Source organism: Ceratotherium simum, chromosome 1, assembly GCF_057802395.1.
Source record: "Ceratotherium simum simum isolate JZ-2026a chromosome 1, ASM5780239v1, whole genome shotgun sequence".
Classification (NCBI taxonomy): Eukaryota; Metazoa; Chordata; class Mammalia; order Perissodactyla; family Rhinocerotidae; genus Ceratotherium; species Ceratotherium simum.
In genome coordinates this window covers 33275398-33300747 of record NC_141900.1, presented here as the reverse complement: position 1 = coordinate 33300747, position 25350 = coordinate 33275398, and the positions used below count along the sequence as shown (strand labels likewise).

The window sequence follows — 25350 nt, the reverse complement described above, 5'->3', positions numbered from 1 at the left end:
GATTGCATTGAATCTATAGATGGCTTTAGGAAGTATGGACATCTTAACTATGTTAATTCTTCCAATCCAAGAGCACAGAATATCTTTCCATTTCTTTGTGTCTTCTTCAATTTCTTTCAGCAATGTTTTATAGTTTCTGTGTACAGATCTTTCACCTCTTTGGTTAAGTTTATTCCTAGGTATTTTATTCTTTTTGTTGCAATTGTAAATGGGATTGTATTCTTAATTTGTCTTTCTGCTACTTCGTTGTTAGTGTATAGAAATGCAGCTGATTTTTGTATGTTTATTTTGTATCCTGTAACTTTACTGTATTTGTTTATTACTTCTAAAAGTTTTCTGCTGGATTCTTTAGGGTTTTCTGTATATAAAATCATGTCATCTACAAATAGTGAGAGTTGCACTTCTTCCTTTCCAATTTGGATCCCTTTTATATCTTTTTCTTGTTTGATTGCTCTGGCTGGGACTTCCAGTACTATGTTAAATAGGAGTGGTGAGAGTGGGCATACTTGTCTGGTTCCTATTCTTAAAGTGTTAGCTTTCAGTTTTTCACCATTGAGGATGATATTAGCTGTGGGTTTGTCATATATGGTGTTTATTATGTGGAGGTACTTTCCTTCTATACCCATTTTATTCAGAGTTTTTATCATAAATGGATGCTGTATCTTGTCAAATGCTTTCTCTGCATTTATTGAGATGATCATGTGATTTCTATTCTTCATTTTATTAATGTGGTGTATCACGTTGATTGATTTGCGAATGTTGAACCATCCCTGCATACCTGGAATAAATCCCACTTGATCATGGTGTATAATCTTTTTAATGTATCGTTGTATACGATTTGCTAGTATTTTGTTGAGGATTTTTGCATCTATGTTCATCGGTGATATTGGCCTGTAATTTTCTTTTTCTGTGTTGTCCTTGTCTGGTTTTGGTATCAGGGTAATGTCGGCTTTGTAGAATGAGTTAGGGAGCTTCCCCCTCTCCTCAATTTTTTGGAAGAGTTTGAGAAGGATAGGTATTAAGTCTTCTTTGAATGTTTGGTAGAATTCACCAGGGAAGCCGTCTGGTCCTGGACTTTTATTTTTGGGGAGGTTTTTGATTACTGTTTCGATCTCCTTACTGGTGATTGGTCTATTCAAATTCTCCATTTCTTCTTGATCCAATGTTGGAAGGTTGTATGATTCTAAGAATTTATCCATTTCTTCCAGATTGTCAAATTTGTTGGCATGTAGCTCTTCATAGTATTCTCTTATAATCTTTGGTATCTGAGGTGTCTGTTGTAATATCTCTTCTTTCATTTCTGATTTTACTTATTTGAGCTTTCTCTCTTTCTTTCTTGGTGAGTCTAGTTAAAGGTTTGTCAATTTTGTTGATCTTTTCAAAGAACCAGCTCTTGGTTTTATTAATGTTTTCTATTGTTTTTTTGGTCTCTATTTCATTTATTTCTGCTCTGACTTTTATTATTTCTCTTCTTCTACTGATTTTGGGCTTTGTTTGTTCTTCTTTTTCCAGTTCCTTTAGGTGCATTGTTAGATTGTTTATTTGAGATTTTTCTTGTTTGTTGAGATAGGCCTGTATTGCTATAAACTTCCCTCGTAGAACCGCTTTTGCTGTATCCCATAAATTCTGGCATGTCGTATTTTCATTTGTCTCCAGGTATTTTTTGATTTCTTCTTTGATTTCTTCGTTGACCCAATCGTTGTTCAGTAGCATTTTGTTTAATCTCCACGTATTTGTGGCTTTTCTGATTTTCTTCCTATAATTGATTTCTCGTTTCATACTGTTGTGGTCAGAAAAGATACTTCGTATTATTTCAATCTTCTTAAATTTATGGAGACTTGTTTTGTGGCCTAATATGTGATCAATCCTGGAGAATGTTCCATGTGCATTTGAAAAGAACGTGTATTCTTCGGTTTTTGGATGGAATGCTCTGTATATATCTACTAGGTCCATCTGTTCTAGTGTGTGATTTAAGGCCAATGTTTCCTTATTGATCTTCTGTGTGGATGATCTATCCATTGGTGTAAGTGGAGTGTTAAAGTCCCCTATTATTATTATGTTACTGTCTATTTCTCTTTTTATATCTGTTAATAATTGCTTTATATATTTACGTGCTCCTACATTGGGTGTATAGATATTTACAAGTGTTATATCCTGTTGTTGGAGTGTTCCCTTGATCATTATGTAATGCCCTTCTTTGTCTCTTTTTACAGTTTTTGTTTTAAAGTCTATTTTGTCTGATGTGAGTATTGTCACCCCAGCTTTCTTTGCATTCTCATTTGCATGGAGTATCTTTTTCCATCCCTTCACTTTCAGTTTGTGAGTGTCTTTAGGTCTGATGTGTGTCTCTTGTATGCAGCATATATCTGGGTCTTGTTTTTTTAATCCAATCAGCCACCCTATGCCTTTTAATTGGAGCATTTAGTCCATTGATGTTTAAAGTAGCTATTGATAAGTATGTACTTATTGCCATTTTTTAACTTTTTTTTTTCTTAGTGTTTTAGTAGTCCTTCTCTGTTCCTTTCTCCTTCTGTACAGAACTGATGGTCTCTTTAGTTTGACCTCTGTCTGAAAGCTCTACTCTTTAACTCCCCTCCTCCCTAATTTTATGTTTTTGATATCATTTCTAACCTCTTTTTCTGCATTTGTATCCATTACCCCCTTGTCATGGAAATAGATAATATTTCCTATTTGTGGTCTTCTCTTTTCCCCCTAAATCAGTCCCTGTAACATTTCTTGTAGCACTTGTTTCTTGGTGACAAACTCCTTTAATTTTTGCTTGTCTGGGAAACTTTTGATCTCTCCTTCCATTGTGAATGATAACATTGCTGGATAGAGTATTCTTGGTTGTAAGATTTTTCCTTTTAGCAGTTTAGATATATGATGCCACTCTCTTCTAGCCTGTAAGGTTTCTGCTGAGAAGTCAGCTGATAGCCTTATGGGGTTTCCTTTGTATGTAACTTGTCTTTCTCTTGCAGCTTTTAGGATTCTCTCTTTATCTTTAATTCTGGACATTTTGATTATGATGTGTCTTGGTGTGGGCTTCTTTGAGTTTATCTTGTTTGGGGGTCTCTATGCTTCCTGTACCTGTATGTCTGTTTCCTTCCTTAGGTTGGGGAAGTTTTCATCTATTATTTCATCAAATAGATTCTCTGCCTCTTTGTCTCACTCTTCTCCTTCCAGGACACCTATAACAGGGATGTTAGCGTGCTTGATGTTGTCCCCGAGGTCTCTTAGACTGTCCTCACTCTTTTTAATTCTTTTTTCTTTTACCTGTTCAGCTTGGGTAATTTCTTCTGGTTTTTCGTCCAGCTCCTGCATCCATTCTTCTGTATCCTCTACTCTGCTTTTGAGTCCCTCTAGTGCATTTTTCATTTCCAGTATTGTATTTTTCATTTGTGATTGGTTCTTTTTTATGTCTTCCATTTGTTGGTTGACATTCTCACTGAGTTCATCTATTCTTCTCCCCAGCTCAGTGAGCATCCTTAACACTCTTTGTTTGAACTCTCTGTCGGGTAGGTTGCTCATTTCTGTTTCACTTAGTTCCTTTTCTGGGGTGTTGCTCTGTTCCCTTACTTAGAATGTATTCCTTTGCCTCCTCATTTTGCCTCTTTCCTTGTGCTTGTGTCTGTGTTTTACGTAGGTCAGCTATGTCTCCTGCTCTTGGATAGGTGACCTTATATAATTGATGCCTTAGGAGTCCTGCAGTGTGCTTCCCTCAGTTCTCAATGTTCCATGGGTGACCTCTATGTGGGCTACGTGTGTCCTTCTGTTGTGGCCTGTTTGCTCTCCCTGTAGGTGCCCAGGGAGGCTGAGTTATGCTCCTGGCCTAATCTTGTAATGCTCAGCTGGTTGTAGTTGTTGTGGGCCCTTCAGTCTCTTTATTAGGTCTGGGGAGCCCCAGCAGAGTTGGCTGCAAGTTCTAATACCACATTTGTGTTGCAGTATTTCCTTTAAGTGAGTAGGCCCCTAGCGTGGCAGGTTGTTAGGCTCAGGGGCTTGCAATTGATATAAGCCTCTAGTCTTTAGGTCTCTTGTCAGCTGTCTGAGGATTGCAACTGGGTGGGGCTGGCCTCAGGCACAGGAGCACCCCGTTGTTTCAGGCTTTGGAATGTGGGGCAAACCAGCTATGTGGGTCTTTGAGAAGCACAGTGTTCTGCAGCTGAGAAGCCCTGCCGCCCACAGGTCCACACACACAGTCAACACAGTTCTCCTGCCCCGTGTGCGCGCCCCGACCTCGTGAAGTGGACCCAGTCTCCCCACGGTGAGAGCCCCACACACTCCACCACTGCCCCACACTTTCCACCCGCTCCTTGTGCATGCCCTGCCCCACTGAAGTGGGCTCAGTCGCCATGCTGCAGAGAATCCAGTCACGAATCTATGCAATCCCACAAGTTTCCTGAGAGCTTGTTGTTGGGTGAGCTGCCTGCCCTGGCTGAGCTGGCTTAAATCGGTGCTCTAGTGGGTGGGGCAGACCCTGGGCTAGCAGGCCCCATGGAGAACTTCAATGGCATCTGTGTCAGCACAACCACACCAGGCCACAACAATGGCCGCCGCCAATGTCCCAGTCCCTGGAGAGGTCTCACCTCTCACTGCAGTGCACTCAGAGCCTATCAGGTGAGTCTCTTTTCACCAAAGCACTGTACACCTTCCTTTCTGGTGATTTTAGGTTGCTTTCTGAAACGGGTGAATTTGCGCATGGGCCCTTTAAGAGCTGGTTTTAATTTCTTTGTGAACCAGCTTTTCTGGGGGTACTCCCCAATGTTTTAATAACAGGCAAAATCAGATTTTATGGCGCTTGTCTCGATTGTGCTGGGCCCACACAATGCCCACAGCGGGAGCGCTCCCGGCTCAGGGCCCCGCTCTTCCAGGCAGGGCTGTGGACCTTTGGGCTGCTTCCGGGCGGCCATGAAGCTGGCAGCTTGTGAAGGCGGCGTTTTTTCTTTCCAGAAGGGAGTTTCTGCCTCTTCCACCTCAATTAGGATTGTCCTTTGTGGCAGGAGTTCCTCTTATCCAGTTTTCAGTTCTCAGTGGTAATTTTTCCACGAGGAGTTGTAAATTGGCTGTGTCGATGGGAGGAGGTGAGTTCAGAGTCTGCTTATGCCGCCATCTTGACTTCTCTTGTAAAAATTTCTAATACTCTTAATAATCCACATATAATATTTTAAGCATACAGATTGATGAGTTCTAACAAATATGTATTTCCATGTAATTACTGGTGTCTTGGTATTTTTGCTGTAAGCATCTTTGCTGGAGACATCTTTCCTGCAGGCGTTTTTGCTGCAGTCGTTTTCGCCACGTAACTAATTGGCCATAAGGCAGTTTTGCCAGGAAAGGTAAAATAACTGGTTGACAGTTTGGTTTCAACTAGAAGATACGATGATAAAACGTACTGAAAGCGTGAAATAAGAGACTGTAAAGCCAGAATGCATACTATACCAGAAAATGATATATCAGTTTGCAAATCCTTCGATGAGCACAGTCATCCTTCCCACCACCTGTCAAAACCAAAAGTTTACCAAACTATGGCAAAGATAAAAGAGATGGCTAGTCATTCACAACAGTCTTCAAGAGCATTTATTATTGATTCTTTAGCTAATTTAGTTGCAAAAGCTTGTTCTCTAATGCTGTCTTTACCAAATTTATCACCCAATATTAGAAATTGGAGGCAAAAGAAGAATCAAGCTCCTCTTCCTATTCCTCCCCCCCACCCCCGCCAAAGGAAGTGGTTATGTGATTCCTGATGAGTATAATTTTCTTCAGAATTTTTTGCTATTTGATGTTGAAAAACATGAATTAGACAGAATTTTTGTATTTGGCACAGAATCTGGTCTAGATGATTTGGTGAAATATAAGGACTGGGCATGTGATGGAACACTTAAATGTAGTCCAGATATGTACTACGTGTTTCATTATGTCCTTTTTAATGTCCCTCTTTTATTTTTCATTATTTATCCTTTATGGCAAAATTGCCTTATTGCCAATTAGTTATACAGCAGAACTGCTGGCGGCAGAGATGTCTATGGCAAAGATGCTTATGGTGAGTGTACCTAGAACTGTAATTACCACCCCAATCAAAAAATATAACATTTCTTTCATCTCAGAAGGTTAGTTTATTCCTTGTTCCAATCTCTCTTCTCCCACCATTGGTACCCACTCTTCTGATTTCTATTATCATAAATAGTTTTTCCTGTATTTCAGCTTCATATAAATGGAATCATGTAATTTATATGTTTTGGGTCTGAATTATTTTGCATAACATAATATTTTTATGTTTCATCCATGTTGCTACATGTATCAGTAGTTCATTACTTTTTATTGCTGAGTACTATTTCAGCTGTACACCACAGTTTATCTGTTCACCTGTTGATGGATATTTGGGTTGTTTCTAGTTTTTGGCTATCATGGATAATGCTGCTATGAACATTTGTAATAGGTCTTTTTGTGGACATATGTTTTTATATTTCTTGGAATTACTGTATCATATGTTTACTGAAGGTTTAACATTCTGAGAAAGTGCTAAAGTTTTTAACTTTTTCTTCCAGCAATGTATGGGAGTCCCGTTGTTCCATACACATCCTGTCACTCACTGGGTGTAAACTGGTATCTCGTGTAGTTTTTTAAAAAATTGAGATGAAATTCGTGTAACATAAAACTCACCATTTTAACCATTTTGAAGTGTGTAATTCAGTGACTTCCAGTGTATTCACAATTCACAGTGCAACCATCACCACTAATTCCAGAACATCTTCAACACCTCAGAAAGAAACTTAATACCTGTTAAGCAGTCATTCCCATTTCCCCCCTCTTTTCATCCCCTGGTAACCACTAATCTGCTTTCTGTCTCTATAGATTTGCCAATTTTGGACATTTCATATAAATGGAATTGTAAAATATGTGTTTTTTTGTGCCTGGCTTCTTTCATTTAGCGTAATGTTCTCAAGGGTCATCCATGTTGTAGCATGTATCAGTACTTCATTCTTTTTTTCTATGGCTGAGTAAAATTCCCTTGTAGAGATACACCACATGTTGTTTATCTATTCATCAGTTGAACATTTGGGTTTTTTCCACTTTTGGCTGTTATGAATAATAACACTCAACATGTGTTTACAAATTTTTGGCAAACTGTATGTTTTCAGTTCTCTTGGGTACATACCTTGGAGTGGAATTGCTGGATCATACGATAATTCTATATTTAACTTTTTGAGGAACTGCCAAACTGGTTTCCACAGTGGCTGCATCATTTTACGTTCCCACCAACAGTGTAAAACGTTTCCCTTTTCTCTACATTCTCATCAACCCTTGTTACTTTCCTTTTTTTTAAAATTATAGCCTTCCTACTGGGTGTGAATTGGTATCTCTCATTGTGGTTTTGATTTGCATTTCCCTAATGATTAGTGATGTTGAACATCTTTTCACGTGCTTATTAGCCATTAGTATATCTTCTTTAAATGTCTTTTCAGGTCCTTTGCCCATTTTTTAATTGGGCTTTTGTCTTTTTGTTGTTGAGTTGTAAGTGTTCTTTAAGTATTTTGTGTACCAGATTCTTAACAAATATATGATTTGCAAAAATTTTCTGCAATTCCATGGTTTGTCTTTTTACTTTTTTGCTAGTGCTTTGATACACAAAAGTTTTAAATTTTGATAAAATCCAGTTTTCTTTGTGTTTGTCTTTTGTCTATTGTACTTTTGGTATCGTATTTAGAAAGCTATTGCCAAATCCAAGGTGATTTAATTTTACTCCATCTTATATTTGAAGGGTTTTATAGTTTTAGCACTTACATTTAGGTCTTTGATCCATTTTGAGTTAATTTGTGTACTTGGTGTGAGCTAAGGGTCCAACTTCAATCTTTTGCATGTGGATGTCCGTTTGTCTCAATACCATTTGTTGAAAAGACTGTTCTTTCATCATTGAATGGTCTTTGCAACCTTGTTGAAAATCAATTGACCATAAATGTATGGGGTTGTTTTGGGACTATCAATCCTATTCCATGATCTATATGTTTATCCTTATGCCATTACTACAATCTTCTAATTACTGTAGTCTTTTAGTAAGTTTTGAAATTGGGAAGTCTGAATCCTCCAATTTTGTTCTTCTTTTTTAAGATTGTTTTGGTTATTTGGTGTCTCTTGAAATTTCCTATGAATTTTAGGATCAGCTTCTCCATTTCTGCAAAAAAACAGTGGGAATTTTGATAGTGATTGTATTGAGTTTGTAGAATACAGGCATGTGCCATCTAATGATGTTTCAGTCAACAAAGGACCCCGTATACGATGGTGGTCCCATAAGATTGGTGCCATTTAGCCTAGGTGTGTAGTAGGCGATACCATCTAGGTTTGTGTAAGTACGTTCTTAATGTTCGCACAATGATGAAATTGCCTAACGACACACATTTCTCAGAATATATCCTCATCATTAAGCTACGCATGACTGTATAACATCTTAAAGTGTGGATCTCTTTGCTTTATCCTACCAGGAATGCATTGAGCCTGTTGGATGTGTAGATTCGTTTCTTTTATCAAAGTTAGGAAGTTTTTGGCTGTTATTCTTTCTAACTCTTTCTCTTCTCTCCTTTTGGGACTCCTGTTATGTGTATGTTGGTATGCTTGATAATATCCCCTGGGTTTCCTAGGCTCTGTGCATTTTTCTTCATTCTTTTTCTTTCTGTTCCTCATATTGAGTGATATTAATTGATCTTTCCTCAAGTTGACTGATTCTTTCTTTTGTCTTCTCAAATATGCTTTTGAACTCCTCTAGTAAATTTTTTGTTTCAATTTTTATTTATTTATTTTTTTGTGAGGAAGATCAGCCCTGAGCTAATATCCATACTAATCCTCCTCTTTTTGCTGAGGAAGACCTGCTCTGAGCTAACATCTATTGCCAATCCTCCTCCTTTTTTTTTTTTTGTTCCCCCAAAGCCGCAGTAGATAGTTGTATGTCACAGCTGCACATCCTTCTAGTTGCTGCGTGGGACTCGGCCTCAGCATGGCCGGAGAAGTGGTGCGTCAGTGTGCACGTGGGATCCGAAGCTGGGCCGCCAGTAACGGAGTGCACGCACTTAACCGCTAAGCCACGGGGCCAGCCCTCAATTTTTAGTTTTATTACTTTTTGCTTCCTTTGGTTCTAATTTGCTCTTCTTTTTCTAGTGTCTTAGGAGAAGTGCTTAGATCATTGATTTTTAGATCTTTTCTGATATGAGCTTATAATGCTGTAAATTTGCTTGTAAGCTCTGCTTTGGCAATTCTTGCCATTTTCTAATTCTATATAAGTTTTGGGAAGTATTTTGTTAATTCCACAAAAGTAAAAAGATTTGGGATTTCGGTTATGATTCTTATGAATCTGTAGATCAGTTTGGAAGAATTGATATCTTTATAGCATTTGTTCTTTCAGTCCATGAAATGGTGTATTTCTCCATATTAAAACCTTTAAATCAGTGAAATTTTATATTTTTTTCTACAGATGCCTTGGGAATCTTTTGTGAGATTTATTCCCAGAGTATATGAAATTTTTCCATACTACTGTACATGCTGTTTATTTTAAATTTCATTTTCTGTGTTTTCCTGGTATATAGAAATATAGTTTAATTTGGCATATTGATTTTTAAAGCTAACAATATTGCTGAATTATTATTAATACTAATAATTAAGTGATGGATTTAAATTTTCTGTGTTCACGATTATGTCATCTCCAAATAATGGTAATTTTTTTCTTTCTAAATTTTATCTATATTTTTGGCCTTACTTAGATGGCTAGGACCTTTAGTAAAATATTAAATAGGAGTAGTGATAATGTACATCCTTATCACGTTCTTAATGTCAAAGGGAATACTTTCGACACTTCATCATTAAGTGTAAAAATGCCTTTTGATTTCTACTTTGACCCATGAGCTATTTAGAAGTGTGTTATTTAGTTGCCCAGTATTTTGGGATTTCCAGAGGTATTTTTGTTATTGTTTTCTAGTTTAATTCCCTTGTTGTCACAGAATATATTTTGTATGATTTAAATCCTTTCAAATTCATTGAGACTTGTTTCATGGCCCAGAATAAGGCCTATCATAGTAAATTGTTTGTTTGTATCTGTGTGCCTGTGTGTGTTTGTTTTCTTCAGTAGCAAAAGAGTAATTTCATACTTGAAGGTGGCCTAAAGGATGAATGTTGTTAGATAGCCTGTCTACAATTTCTCATGGAAGTAGCCACTACCAAATGAAGTATTATTTATGCATTTAAAATTTTTTAGAAATTTGTGTAATTGAATACTTGAGGCTGTGAGAAACCCATGTACATAATGAATAGCATTGGATGTCTTATGTTATAGTGATTAACTTACATTGTGGTGACTCAGATGACCAACAGTTATAAAATACGATAAGGATTTCTCTTCTATTTTCATTCGGTATCTGTTATTTCATTTTTGTGGTAAGGTTGGTGATTGTTTATGTACAAAGTATTCATAGCCTTTTCACCACCCAAAATTGTGTGAATTATAATCTAAGTATTTGTTCAACAAATATTAAAATTATACATTTTTTGAAAACACAAAGAAAATTTCACAGATGCAATTATAATTCACAGATAAATTCTGTCAAATATTTAAGGAACAAATAATGCCAACCTTATCCAAACTCTTCCAAAGAGAAGATGTTCTCCAACTCATTTCATGAGATTAGCATAGCCTTGATACCAAAACCCAATAAAGATAATATAAGAAAGACCAGGAAGTTGGGAAATATTTTGAGCAGAATGAAAAGGACAACACAATATATCCGGATTTGTGAGAGGCAGCTCAAGCAGCACTTAGAGGGGAATTTTTAGCATTGCAAAGCCTATATTAGAAAAGGAGAGAGGTCTTAAATCAATAATGTCAACAAACCCAAAGTAAAAAGGAAAGAAAGAATAAAAATGGTAAGAGAAAGCCATGGTGTAGAAAACAAATACAATAGAGAAAATGAGATCAAAATTTGGTTCTCTCAGAAGATCAGTAAAATTTATAAATCTCTTGCCAGATTGATGAGGGGAAAAAAAAGGAGACAGAAAATAACCAATTTAAAGAAAGAGAGATAACGTAACTACAGAACTTATACCCATTAAAAGAACAATAAAACAATATGAACCACCTTATGCTCATAAATTCAACAATTTAAATGAAATCGACAAATTCTTTGAAATGTACCAACTACTACAGCTTACACAAGAAGAAATATGTAACCTGAATATCCTTATGTCTACTAAAGAAAACCCCAGACCCAGATGACCCAATTCTGTCAAATATTAATAAAAATAAGACAAAGACCATACAAGAAAGGAGAATTATGCACCAGTATTCCTCATGAACACTGATGTTAAAATTCTTAGCAAAAATTTAACAAAACCAATGATATACAAAAAGGATAAAACATCTCGACAAATGGAGTTTATCCTAGAAATGCAAGGAATGTTAAACATTAAAAAGGTGAGCAATGGGGCCGGCCTGGTGGCATAGTGGTTAAGTTGGTGCGCTCTGCTTTGGCGGCCTGGGGTTCAGGGGTTTGGGTCCCGGGCGTGGACCTGTGCACTGCTTATCAAGCCATGCTGTGGCAGGTGTCCCACATATGAAGTTGAGGAAGATGGGCACAGATGTTAGCTCAGGGCCAATCTTTCTCCGCAAAAAGAGGAGGGTTGGCAACAGATGTTAGCTCAGGGCTAATCTTTCTCACTAAAAAAGAAAAAGTGTTGAGCAATGTAAATCACCAGACTGAAAAGGAAAAACCATGTGGTCATCTCAGTAGATGCTGTATTAACTATCTATTAATGTGTAACAAATTACCCCAAAACTTAGTGGTTTAAAACAACAAGTATTTATTATCTCCCAATTTCTGTGGTTTAGGAATCTGGATGGGGCTTAGTTAGGTAAGCTCCATCTTTCACAAGGGTGCAGTGAAGATGTTGGCTGAGGTTAAAGTTATCTCAAGGCTCAACTGGGAAGGGATCTGGTTCCAGGCTCACTAATGTAGTTTTTAGCAAAATTCAGTTTCCTATGGTTGGTGGATTGGAGGAGTCTCAGTAAAGTGCTGGATGTTGGCTGGAGGCTGCCCTTGGTGCCCAAGTAGGCCTCTCCATAGGGCAGTTCATACCATGACAGCTTGTATCATCAGAGCAAGCAGGTGAGAAAGAGTGAAGAGTCAACTAAGATGGAAGTCACAGTCTTTTATAACTTAATCTTAAAAGTAACATTTTATCACCTTTGTCCTAGTCTTTAGAAGTGGCAAAAGGAACAAAAGAAAGAAGTAAAGATATGGCAAATAACCCCATGAAAAGATGTATAATATTATTATTCCTTGGGAAAATGCAAAGTAGTACCACAATGAGATATCACAACTTAGGTAAAATTTTTAAAAATTACCATACCAAGTGTTAAGGATGTGGAACAACCAGAACTTGCATGCTGGTGGGAATGTAGAATGATACAACTGCTTTGGAAACATTTTGGCATTTTCTGCAGTTAAACATGCATTTGCTATTTGATCTAGCCATTTTATTTCTACTTATTTACTCAAGACTTAAACATGGGTATTCATAGCTCCTTTATTTGTATTACTTTCCAGCTGGAAACAACCCACATTTCCATCAACAGGTAAATGGATAAAGAAATTGTAGCATATTCATACAGTAGAATACTACTGAGCAATAGGAAGGAACCAGTTATTAATACATGCAATAATATGAATGAGTATCAAAATAACGATAGTGAATGAAGAAGCTAGAAAAAGAGTAGTACATACTATATGGTTCCACTCATGTGAAATTCTCAAAAATACATACTAATCTGCAGTGATAGCAGATCAGTAGTTGCTTCAGAGCAGGGAGGAGTGCTAGGAAGTAAGTATAAAGGAGCAAGAGGACACTTAATGTGAATGCCATGCCAGTTATGTTCATTTTGTTGATTGGTGATGATTTCACGGGTGGTCAAAACTTAAGTTGTAAACTTTAAATATATGCTGTTCATTGTATTTCAGTTATTCTCAATAAAATTGTAAAGAAAGAAAGAAAACAAAGACCTGTTATATATATACAATGGAATATTATTCAACCACGAGAAAGAAAGAAATCCTGCCATGTCACAACATGGATGGGCCTTGAGGGCATTATGCTAAGTGAAGTGAGCTAGACAAAGGAAAACAAATAGTGCATGGTATCACTTACGTGTGGAATCTTATAAAAAATAAAAATGAAACTCACAGGAACAAAGAGACAGTGGTGGCCAGAGTGCAGGGGGCGGGGGAAATAGGAAGAGGTTGGTAAAATGGTAAACTTTCAGCTATAAGATAAATAAGATCTGGGGAGCTAATGTAAAGCATGGTGACTGTAGTTGATAACACTGTGTTGTATAATTGAAATTTGCACAGAGTAGAACTTAAATGTTCTCACTAAAAAAAAAAAAAAAAGAGGAATATATGAGGTGATGGATGTGTTAACTAGACAGCAGAAATTCTTTCACAATGTATATGCATATCAAATCACACAATGTACACTTGAAATATCTTACCATTTTATATGTCAATTTTATCTCAGTAAAGCTGAAATAAAATAAAGGAGAGAAAGTCTTTATAGTAAATTACAATTAAAAAGAAAATGCCTTAGTGGATGAAGAGTCTCTGTAAAAAAAAAAAAAAAAAAAAGTATAGAGCAAACATCAGCCTAATGGGGAATTTTAGAAGAATTCTTTTTAAATTCAGGAATGAAACAATGATACTCATTTTCACCACTTTTTATCTAACATTATATTGGATATCCTAGCCTGTGCAATAAGAAAATTAAATTGGTAATATGATGACTGGGAATGGCAGAAATCAAACTTATTAGCTGCAGACAATATAAACTTTTACATAAAAACTCAGAAGAGTCTATAAATCAAATAATTAGAAATAATAGGGGATTTTTTTTTAGCAAGGTTGACTGGATATGAGATTAATATACAAAATTGGTTGCATGTGCTTAAAAGGAAGACACTATTTATATTAGCATTAGAGACTACCAGGTATCTAGAGTTAGATCTGCCACAAGTATGCAAGATGTCTGTAGGAGAAATTTTTAAACTTTTCAGAACAGCATTAAGGAAGACCTGAAAAAGTGAAGGAATCGACTGTATTCTTGGATATTAATTCTCTCAAGATTTACCTATAGATTCCATTCAGTTCCAATCGAAATCCCAAAGAAGTTTTTCAAGGAATTTGTTAAGATGATTTTTAAATTTATATGAAGGACCAAAGAGCCAAGAGTAGCCAGGACACTTCTGAACAAGAGGAACAGGAAGGGTGGACTTGCCCTACCAAATATAAGGACTTATTATGACTCAGTAATATAGTGTGGTGTGGTTTAAGGATGGATAAGTAGACCAATAGATTAGAATAGAGAGTCTCGAAAAAGTTCCACGTAGAAATAGAACTTAGTTATGACAAAGTGATGTGTCAGTTTAGAGGAGAAAGGAGGAATTATTTAGTAATTGGAACTGGAGAAAGTAGTTATCTATTATCACATGGAAAAAGATGAAATTGAATCTCTACTTCACATGCTATTAAAAAAATTCTGCGTGAAGGACTTAAAATTTGTTGATAGCAAAACTTTAAAACTTTTAGGGCGAAAAATAGCTAAATATGTTTTGGACTTTTGAGTAGGGAAAGTAGGGAAAGATCGCTTATAGAAGAGATAAAAAGGTGTTGTCTACAAAGGAAAAGATCAATAAATTTGGCTACAAAATTAAGAATTTTGAAACTTATCTTACGCCATACACAAAAATCAACTCAAAATGGGTTTTAAAGACTTAAATGTAAAACCTGCAATTATAAAACTCCTAGATGAAAACATAGGAGAAAAGCTTCAAAGCATTGATCTTGGTAATGATTTTTGCAATATGACACCAAAAGCACAGACAATAAAAACAGAAGACCAGTGGGACTGCATCAAGCACAAAAGCTTCTCTACAGCGAAGAAAACAATCAACAGAGTGAAAAGACAGTCTGCAGAATGAGAGAAAATATTTACAAACCATATATCTAAGAGATTAGAATCCGAAATATATGAGGAACTCCTGCAACTCAATAGCAAAGAAATAACCTGATTAAAAAATGGGTTAAGGACTTTAATAGACATTTTTCCACAGAAGACATACAAATAGCCAACAGGAATATGAAAAGACACTGAGCATCACTAATCATCAGGCAAATCAAGTTGAAATCACAAGGTGCTACTTCACGCCTGTTATGATGGCCATTATCAAAAAAAAGGGGGGGGGGTGGCTGGCCCAGTGGTGTAGTGGTTAAGTTCGAGCACTCCCCTTTGGTGGCTGAGGATTCGTGGGTTTGGATTCCAGGCCTGGACTTAGACACCGCTCATCAAGCCATGCTGTGGCAGCATCCCACATACAAAATAGAGGAAGATTGGCACAGATATTAACTGAGGGCCAATCTTCCTCACCAAAAAAAAAAAAAAAATTTGCTGGTGAGGATGTGGAGAAATAAAACCATGTGCATTGTTGGTGGGACTGTAAAGTGATGTAGCTGCTATGGAAAACAGTATGGAGATTCTTCAAAAAATTTAAAATTGAACAACCATATGACCTAGCAATCCTTCTTTTGGATATTTACTCAAAAGATTTGAGATCAGGATCTCAAAGAGATGTCTGCACCCCCATGTTCATTGCAGCATTATGCAGAATTCAAGAGGTAAAACAATCTAAATGTCTTTCAACAGACAATAAGGAAAATGTGGTGTATATATATATATATACACACACACACACACACCATAGAGTAGTATTTAACCTTATAAAAGAAGGAAATCCTATCATATGCTACAACGTGGATGAGCTTTGAGGGCGTTATGTTGGGTGCAATACACGCCAGTCACAGAAGAAGAAATACTGCATGCTTCCACTTAGATGAGGTATCTAAAGTAGTCAAACTCTTAGAGTGAGAAGGTAGGATGGTGGTTGCCAGGGCCTGGGGAGAGGGAGAAATAGAGAGTTGCTATTTAATGGGTATAGAGCCTCAGTCACGCAAGATGAAAAAGTTCTAGAGATCTTCTGTATAACAATGTACGTATAGTTAACAGTGCTGTACTGTACACTTAAAAATTTATTAAGAAGGTAGATTTCAGGGACCAGCCCGGTGGCGTACTGGTTAAGTTTGTGCACTCTGCTTCAGCAGCCTGAGGTTCATGGATTTGGATCCCAGGTGTGGACCTACACACTGCTCGTCAAGCCTTGCTGTGGCGGCATCCCATATACAAAATAGAGGGAGATTGGCACACATGTTAGCTCAGGGACAATCTTCCTCAAGCAAAAAGGGGAAGATTGGCAAAAGGTGCTAGCTCAGGGCCAATCTTCCTCACCAAAAAGAAAAAAGAAAAAAAGAAGGTAGATTTCATGTTATATGTTTTTTACCACAAAAATTTAAGAACTTTGATTTATCAAAAGATGTTTTAAAGAAAGTGGAAAGACAAATTATAGACTCTGAGAAGATATAATCTATAAAAACTACAAATAATTTGTCTTAAGAATAAAAGATTCCTCAACCCAGTAAGAAAAATATAAATGCCTCAGCAGAAAAATGGGCAAAAGATATAAATGGACATATTACAGAAGAGGTAATACATACTGGTAATAAAAATGTGAAGAGATGTTCAGCATCATTGATCAGGGGAACATAAATCAAGACTATAACAAGATGGCATTTAACACACATTTGAAAAAATTTCTGATGATACTAAGTATATACTGACTTACTGTCTTCTGACTTGGATATTGCCTTAATCCTTTTATTAAAGCATCTCCATTATCAGTTCGTTGAGTAGATTTTATCGTTAAATAATTTTCATTTCTTCCCCCAAGAAGGGCTCATTGATTATTCATGTTTGAAAATATTTGCCATTTATACTTGAAGACCACCTTGGCGAGGTATAGCAAATTATTAATACTCACTTAAATAGGGTACAGAATGCAGAAGAGGTATAGAAAAGAGGAATTTCATAGAGAGGTGAGGAAGGAAGCTATTCTTGCAGAACGTTTTTTTATGAGACGTCTTAAGTTATGGAAGATATTAATGTTCAAGTCATCTGTCTCACTAGTCCGTGTGCTCCCTGAAAAGGGAACAGTAACTGCCACATAGAAGAGTGGAAAGATGCAAAGAAAAAAGATAAGTAGGTTGATAGGACTATAGGGAATTTAAAGCACTGGAGAATACGTTATGAGTACTAGACAATCCACTAAGATTATTATTTCCCACTTTTTCTCCATCTACTCCCAAAGCTGTGGTTATTTTCTCCATGTTTCCACATTATTTTTCAGATAGATTGAAAAGGAGACTAATTTTTCAGATCTCATTGTAAGTAGATACATGTTATGATCTTAGGAGATTATATATACCACTTATTTTTCTAAAATACATATATGTTAAGAAATAATAACAAGTCCAATAACCTTAATTCTTCTAAAAAGTTACATCTAAATTTCTGGATTTTTTTCCTTTATGCTCTAAATAATTGCTAGAAATATATACATATATATATCAGTTTTTCTGGCTTTAATTTCAGGTGAACGTATTCAGGTTGCTAACTTTGCTGGGATGGGTGTCAAAATAAAGCACTGTAGGCCTTTTAGTCTTCTGGAGGAGGAGGAGTATGCCTGTATTCTAGCATATGTATATTCTTTTTCTACTTAAAAGAACTGTGTTCATATAAATGAATGTTAGAAGTATGTTCTTAGACTTGAAAATTGTATGTAAATTTCAAGAATTAAAAAAATTTTATTGTACATATTTTCTCATGTACAGAAAAATACAGGAGTGAAATATTTATGGCATACTTATCACCTAGATTTAACAGATCATTAACATTTTAGTATTTTTTTTGAATAATTGTAAACTACAGCTATCATAACATTTTAGCCCTTAATACTTCAGTATGAATCTCTCAAAAAAAAGAAAGACACTTTCTGCATAACCACAATACCATTATCTCACCAAACAAAATCAACAATAATTTTTTAATACTATCTAATGTATGACCCATGTTCAGATTTCTTTAGTTACCCTCAGACTGGCTTTTTAAATTTGCTTATTTGAACCAGGATGCGTTTGGTTGGTGACTCTCATAAGACTCCTTTATTCTAGAACAATTCTCCTTCCCCTGCCACCTTTTTTCCCCACCTTTCACTTGTTGGAAGAAACCAAGACAGTCCTATAGACTGGAGTAATACACCTCATATTTTGTGATGCACTTTACCATGTTATTTTAATCTCCGAATTTCCTATAAATCAGAAGTTAGATCTAAAGGATTGTTTAAATTCAGGTTAAACTTTTTTCCCAGTAAGTACTTGCTAGATAATGCTGGATACTTAATTTTGTGTCACAAAATCTAGTTGACTCTTAACGATACTAAGACTAATCAGTATGTTTGGGTTCTAGAATTGTTTGTTTTTAAAGCAGAATATATTTACTGGGATAATATGAAATTTTTGTGAAAATACTTTCATAAACTCTGATACTAGCATTTGTGGAGTGTTCTTCATATTTCTCAAAGGGCTTAATAGAAAGCATTCAATAAATATTTGTTGACTTGTGTTTTAAAGTTTTTTACATACTCCTTTCCTTTAGGCTTGTTATCCCTTTTCTGTGTGAAAAGATAAGACAATTACTTTATTTTTTCACTACAGATTTTCAGCTACTGATGTTACGAACAGTAAAATATTGGAGCATAGAGTTGAGGAAAAGACTTAAACCAGGTAGGTAAATAATAAAAGCCCAAAGAAACAGTAAACCTACTGTTCATTTTTATAAAGATCACTATTGGGGTAATTGAAAAAATTGGGATATGAACTGTAGAGTACTATCCAAATTAAGTTTCCTCAATTTGATAATTGTACTGTGATAATTTAAGAATATTCTGAGCTATTCAGGATGAAGGGACATGATGGGTGAAGTCTACTTTCAAATGGTTCAGAAAAGATAAATGATATGTAATGTGAGAGAGAGTTTGGGGAAGTTGTGGATTAATAGGAACTCATATATTGCCAGTGGTAGTATAAATTGGTCTAACCTTTCTGGAAAGCATTTTGGCAATTTATCTCAAGTTTTTAGTTTAGCCCAGAAGTCTTACTTGTCCTGCTATGGTAATTGTAGGAAGACTACAAAAAGATGTATGTATAAAGATATTTATATGAGAGTATATGAAATGAATGAATGAATCAATGAAAAATTGGCAGTAACCTAAATATCTAACATATGAGACTGATTAAATATAATTCAAAGCTGTGTAAGCATTAAAAATGATAATGTAAATCTATTTTTTTGACACAATGTCTAATGTATTTTTAAGTGTCAAGCAGGCTACTAAGCAATATAAATAGTATTAACCTATTTTTTTCCTAAAAAGATGCATGTACACAGTTACACGAATGTATGTTTGATTAGTTAGATGTAATGTGCATGTGTGCGTGCATGCATGAATGTATATATACACACACAGATACATATGTATGTGTTTGTGTGTACATAGACATTTGGAAAGATGACGCCTGTATGTTGCCAGTGGTTGTTTTTGAATAGTAAGTTTATAAGTGATTTTTATACTTTTTTTGTATTAACTGACTTTTTAGAAAGAGTATATATTGCTTTTCTCATCAAATTTTTCTAAGGTAATACTTCTTATGAAGGTTATGTGTTTTGATTTTATACCTTTGCAACAACTTTTGCTATGCAATAAAAATAGTGCTATATTTGCTTATAACTCTGTACTAGATTAGAGTATCTGAGTAGTTCTCATGAGGCTAAATTCACAGATTCTGAGCCTTGTTGGTCAGCTGCTTTCATTTTATATGACCAGACTCTGTTTTCTTAATGCTCTGTTAACTGTCTTAACAAATGTGATGCTGCTCACACAGCTTAGCTGAAGTACATTACCATTTTTGGAAAGTCAGAGATCATGTTCTGTTAATGACAGTTGTGTAGTGCCTTTGTGTATAGAACTTATATATTTACTTTTGATGGTGGTCAGCAACATGTGCTTTGATATTAATGCTGATTGTTGTTTTTGTCGTTTATTTAGTTTTTAGCAGTCAATTTTGAGGGCATTTTCCATTAAGCTTTTATTTTACCTCTTGCTTTTTTTTTTTTTTTTTAAACAGATTTTTCTTCTGTTAGTTAACAAGATGGATCCTGAAGCAGGGGAATCACAGATTATCAAAGTGACACCTCTTCAACAAATGCTTGCCTCTGGTACTGGAGCTGTACTGACATCACTAATGGGTAAAATACTGTTACTGATGTAGATTATGTAACTCAATCAATCAGTGATTCCATTGGGTTTTACTATCTGTGAGGTTCTTTGAGGTCCCTATCAATATTAAATATTATGATATTAAACTTTTATTACTCTATTATCTTTTTTATAAATAGAATGCAAGAAGATGGAATAAAATATTAACAGAATCTGGGTACCTTATAGTAGCAACAAATACAAATTATGTTTTACTTTGCTTGTGTTAACAGTGAATTTCCTAAATTTCTCAGGACCACATTTTTCTGTTTTTTATAGTCAGTTTTCTTATAGACACAGCCAAATGACATAGGTGATAGTTTAACATTTTACTGATTTTAAGTTGGCTAGTTTATTTAAATAAGATAGATGATTAGAACAAACATAAACTAATTGCTTTAGGATGTAGTATCTTACTTTAGGTCAGAATGTTAGTAAAGACCTTAAAGATCATCTAATGTGACCTCATTATCAGATGAGGAAAAATTTTCTTAGAACCACTATTTGGCATTTTTTCTACTTGGATAAAATATAGCATGCAAATTAAAAGCATTTGGCTTTGTTGTGCTGTTCCTAAGTGGAATAACACAACATGATGGTAAAAGATTTATGGCTAGCTTACTTAAATTTGCATTATCTATAGTTTTTATTTGATGCAGGTGAATTTAACAGATTAGGAAGACTAATCTTGTTTGATTATTGATTACTTATAGTACAGAGTTATTCTCAAATATTTAAATAGACTTTTGGAACTTTTATTCTTTACCTTAGAGAACGTGTTTTCTTATAAATACTAGTATTTTAGTTTTAATGTTAATGGAATTATAGTTGTAGAAATATTATAAATGACAGTTTAGGACTCATAGGAGAAGTAATTACATTGTCTTCTCTTTGGTCCTCTTTAAACAAAATTCAAAGGCAAAAAATTAGAATGTTATATTCACAACCACTTTAAGATAATCTTACCCATTATGTAGTCATGAGGAAAGGTATGAATCCATGTATTTTGTGTTCTTTGGACAAATATCTGTGTAATTTACAGGTATCACTTGTTAACTGAAATTTGTTTATCTTCATAGTGACACCCCTTGATGTTGTTAAAATTCGACTTCAAGCCCAAAACAACCCATTTTACAAAGGTATGGGTACTAGTTATCCTGAAACTGTTATGTTAGATGTTTAGATGTTACTGCATTCATTTTTATTTGAATAATAGTGTCTTTTTGTCACTTTTTAAAAATTGATGCCTCTTTATCCTCATGCAGAAACATTTCTTCCTCACTTTGTTGTGTATAATGAGGTCTAGGCGGAAAACAAATATATATGTATAACACATATAACACTTTTATGAACTAGCTAATTAAAGCAGAGGACGATTTTATGTTTGAATATATGCCTCAGAATTATACTTGTAAGGGAACTTAGGATCTAGCTTCCTTCTTCGCCCAAGAGCTGTGCCCATCCTAGAACATTCATCCAACAGTCTTCCAAATGTTGCTTGAATACAGTGATAGGAAATTCATTATTTTATCAGGCAGCTTCAGCGATTGCTGGACAGTACAGTTTATGTGGAATTTAAGAAGAGTAGTTATACTTTTTAATTAGAGGGGAAAAATGGCAATTCCTTGGTCAATCTTTTACAGCTTTGTAAAGATAATAGCATTTCAAACATATTAAAATAGCAGAAAACAGACTGTTTGGACTGTGAGAAAGTTGGCTCAGACATAAATGCCACTCTGTTGAATGCATAGCAGTGAAGTGGAATGAACAACAAGCATATTTCAGATGAATGAATGCATAGATGGATTGTAGGAAGAAACTAAAAAGTAAGGTAGTTTCCTATACGTTAAAGAAAGCCTTAGAAGCAGAAGGAGGCATTTAGACTTATGTATTATGAAACTCACAGAATTGTATATGGTTGAACAGAGAAGAAAGTTTTGGTAGCGAGAGTGAGTCCAATAATGGAAAGGAGTTGGTATTAGAAAGTTGTAGTAAATTAGGTGGAAGCTGACAAATGTCTAGATTGAGCAACGTAAATAACAGAGAAAGGGTCCAAGCATAGCATTATTTACATTGATTGAGAAGAGTATTTGTTCTTCATAATCTGTTTTTTCAATTAATGTATAATTGACATATAACATTGTATTAGTTTTAGGTGTATACATATACATATATCAAATCAATATAATCATTATGTGTATACTGCAAAATGATTGCCACAATAAGTTTAGTCAACATCACCTCACATAGTTAAAATATTTTTCTTGCAATGAGAATTTTCAAGATCTCTCTTAGCAACTTGCAGATATACATTAGATTTCATAATATATTTTTGTCTGAATTTCTCTTGTATACCACAGAGTTTTCTTCTGGTCAAATAGAGAAGACGTACACCCTTGTTCACTTTTCAAAACAGCTTTTCCTCTTTTATCTTCCTTCCCTAATCCCTCAGAAAACCTAAAAGAATTTATTTCTGTGTGTGTGCATTTGCTTACTACAGTTTGAAAACATAAAATCCACTAATTTACTCAATTGTTTTTCACCACTGTGAGTTTAGAGCCTAGTGCTATGTCATTAAGCAAATCAAATTATGTATATTTCATCTTAAAAGGTGAAGACAAGGTTATATCTCTTCTCATAATTTTCTAGTCTGTTCATCGTACTTTCAGTTTGTTCATCTGTAAAAATAATACAGTTGTGTGAAGTAATTGTTGACTGTTGGAATCTTCTTTGTTAGGAAAATGTTTTCTATATAGTAATGGACTTATGGATCATCTATGTGTCTGTGAAGAGGAAGGCAACAAAGCATGGTATAAGAAGCCAGGACGTTTCCAGGGAACATTGGTAAGGAGATTATATCACAATGTGTTTTCTATTTTTATGCTTAATCTTGTGTATGAAAGATTTTCCAAAGGCAGGAGAGTAAGAAGTCCATCATGTAGTTAGCACACGTACCCAGTTAAAAGGTAGATATTGAAGTGGGAGAAGGGAAGCACTTTTTTGCTTTTAACTCTTTGTTAATTTTCTTTTCACTTATGCTTTTTTATGTAGAAAGAAAAAAGGGAGTAGATTTTTTAAAATTAAACTTTATTTTGAGATAATTGTAGACCATATGCAATTTTAAGAAAAATATACAGACAGATCCCATGTACCCTTTTCCCAGTTTCCCCCAGTGGTAACATCTTACGAGACAAGTACAATATCACAACCAGGATATTGACATTGATACAGTTAAGATACAGAACAGTTCCATCACCTCAAGGATCCTTCCTGTTGCCCTTTTATAGCCACACCCATTTCTCTTACCCACTCCTTAACTCCTGGCAACCACCAATCTGTTCTCCATTTATATAATTTTGTCATTTCAAGAATGTTATATAAATGGAATCATAACATTTTGTGATTGGCACTTTTCACTTAACATAATTATCTGGAGATTCATCCAAGTTGTTGCATGCATAAGTAGTGTGTTCCTTTTCATTGCTCAGTAGCATTCCATGGTATGGATGTACTGCAGTTTGTTTTCTGGGTTGTTTCTGGGTTTTGGCTATTCTGAATAAAGCTGCTACATACATTCATTCAAAGGTTTTTGTGTGAAAGTAAGTATAACAAAAAACTGCTCACTGTTTTTCTCTCTGAACACTCTACTTACAGTACTTCTGAAACAGATAATGTGGGTTTTTTCCCCCACCAAGCCGTTTTCCAACTATCAGTGGACACCAACTAGATATCCTACAATTTAACTCAATTCTGACACTATCTACTTGGAGTTGGCGTCAGATACCACAGGTTATGGGCTCAGTCCCACAAGACTGCTCCCACTTTAGATATCAATCACAACTCTGGGTTGTCACCTATGTTTCTGACTGACTGGCTATAAATTGCACGTTCCCACAACCCCCTCTTTGAGTTCGATAATTTGCTGGAATGGCTCACAGAACTCAGGAAAACGGTTTGCTTAGTAGATTACCAGTTTATTATGAAAGGATACAGCCAGATAGAAGAGATGCATAGGGCAAGGCTTGGGGGAAGGAGTGTGGAGCTTCCATGCCCTCTCCAGGTGTATCACCCTCCCAGTACCTCCGTGTGTTCACCAACCTAGAAGCTTCCAAACTCCATACTTTGGGAATTTTTATGGAGGATTTATTATGTGGGTGTGGTTGATTAAATCATTGGCCGTTGGTGATTAATTTGACCTTCAGTCCCTCTCCCCTCCCCAGAGACCCTGAGGTTTGAGAGTGGGGTTGGACGAGGGGGTAGGACTGAAGGTTCCAACCTTCTAATCACTTGGTTGGTTCCCCTGGCAGCCATCCCCCATCTTGTGGTTATCTAGGGGCTTTCCAAAAATCACCTCATTAACATAAACTCAGGTGTGGTTGAAAAACGGCTTGTTATGAATAACAAAAGACACTCCTTTTACCTTTATCCTCGAGAGCTATTTCAGGACTAAGGACAAAAAACCCAAATATTATAACCAAAGGTGCTTCCATTACTCTTTATCACTTAGGAAATTATAAGGGTTTTAGGAGCTGTGTGCCAGGACCCATGGATGAAGACTGAGATGTATATTTCTTTTTTTTTTTTTTTTAAGATTTTATTTACTTATTTATTTTCCCCCCAAAGCCCCAGTAGATAGTTGTATGTCATAGCTGCACATCCTTCTAGTTGCTGCACGTGGGACGCGGCCTCAGCATGGCCGGAGAAGCGGTGCGCGCCTGGGACCCGAACCCGGGCTGCCAGCATCGGAGCGTGCGCACCTAACCACTAAGCCACGGGGCCGGCCCATATATTTCTTATTATAAATCACAATATCACTGTAAGTCTTCCTGGGATAAATGCTCAGAAGTGCAGTTGCTGGGTCTTATGGTAGTTGCATGTTTAGGGTTTAAGAAATTGCCAGAGTGTTTTCTAGGCTGGTGGTACCATTTTACATTCTCAGCAGCAATGTCTGTCTGATCTAATTTCTCTACATCCTCACTAGCATTTGGTGTCGTCACTATTTTTTATTTTAGCAATTATGATAGGTGTGCAGTGTTATCTCATCGTGGTTTTAATTTGCATTT

At 35.7% G+C, this 25350-nt stretch overlaps 1 protein-coding gene across 9 annotated transcripts in view; it reads left to right on the top strand.

Annotated features, from left to right (window-relative positions):
* SLC25A40 (solute carrier family 25 member 40) overlaps positions 1 to 25350 on the top strand; it is a 78464-nt gene that overhangs the window by 5360 nt on the left and 47754 nt on the right. For all 9 annotated transcript variants that reach the window (XR_015556133.1, XM_087448186.1, XM_087448252.1 and 6 more), the window contains exons 2-5: positions 18687 to 18755; positions 20157 to 20277; positions 21367 to 21426; positions 23025 to 23131. Coding sequence is in view for 8 of the 9 variants with exons in the window: in XM_087448186.1 (XP_087304312.1) it covers positions 20181 to 20277; positions 21367 to 21426; positions 23025 to 23131 (264 nt within the window). In the remaining variant the exon portion in view is untranslated. The remainder of the gene's footprint in view (positions 1 to 18686; positions 18756 to 20156; positions 20278 to 21366; positions 21427 to 23024; positions 23132 to 25350) is intronic.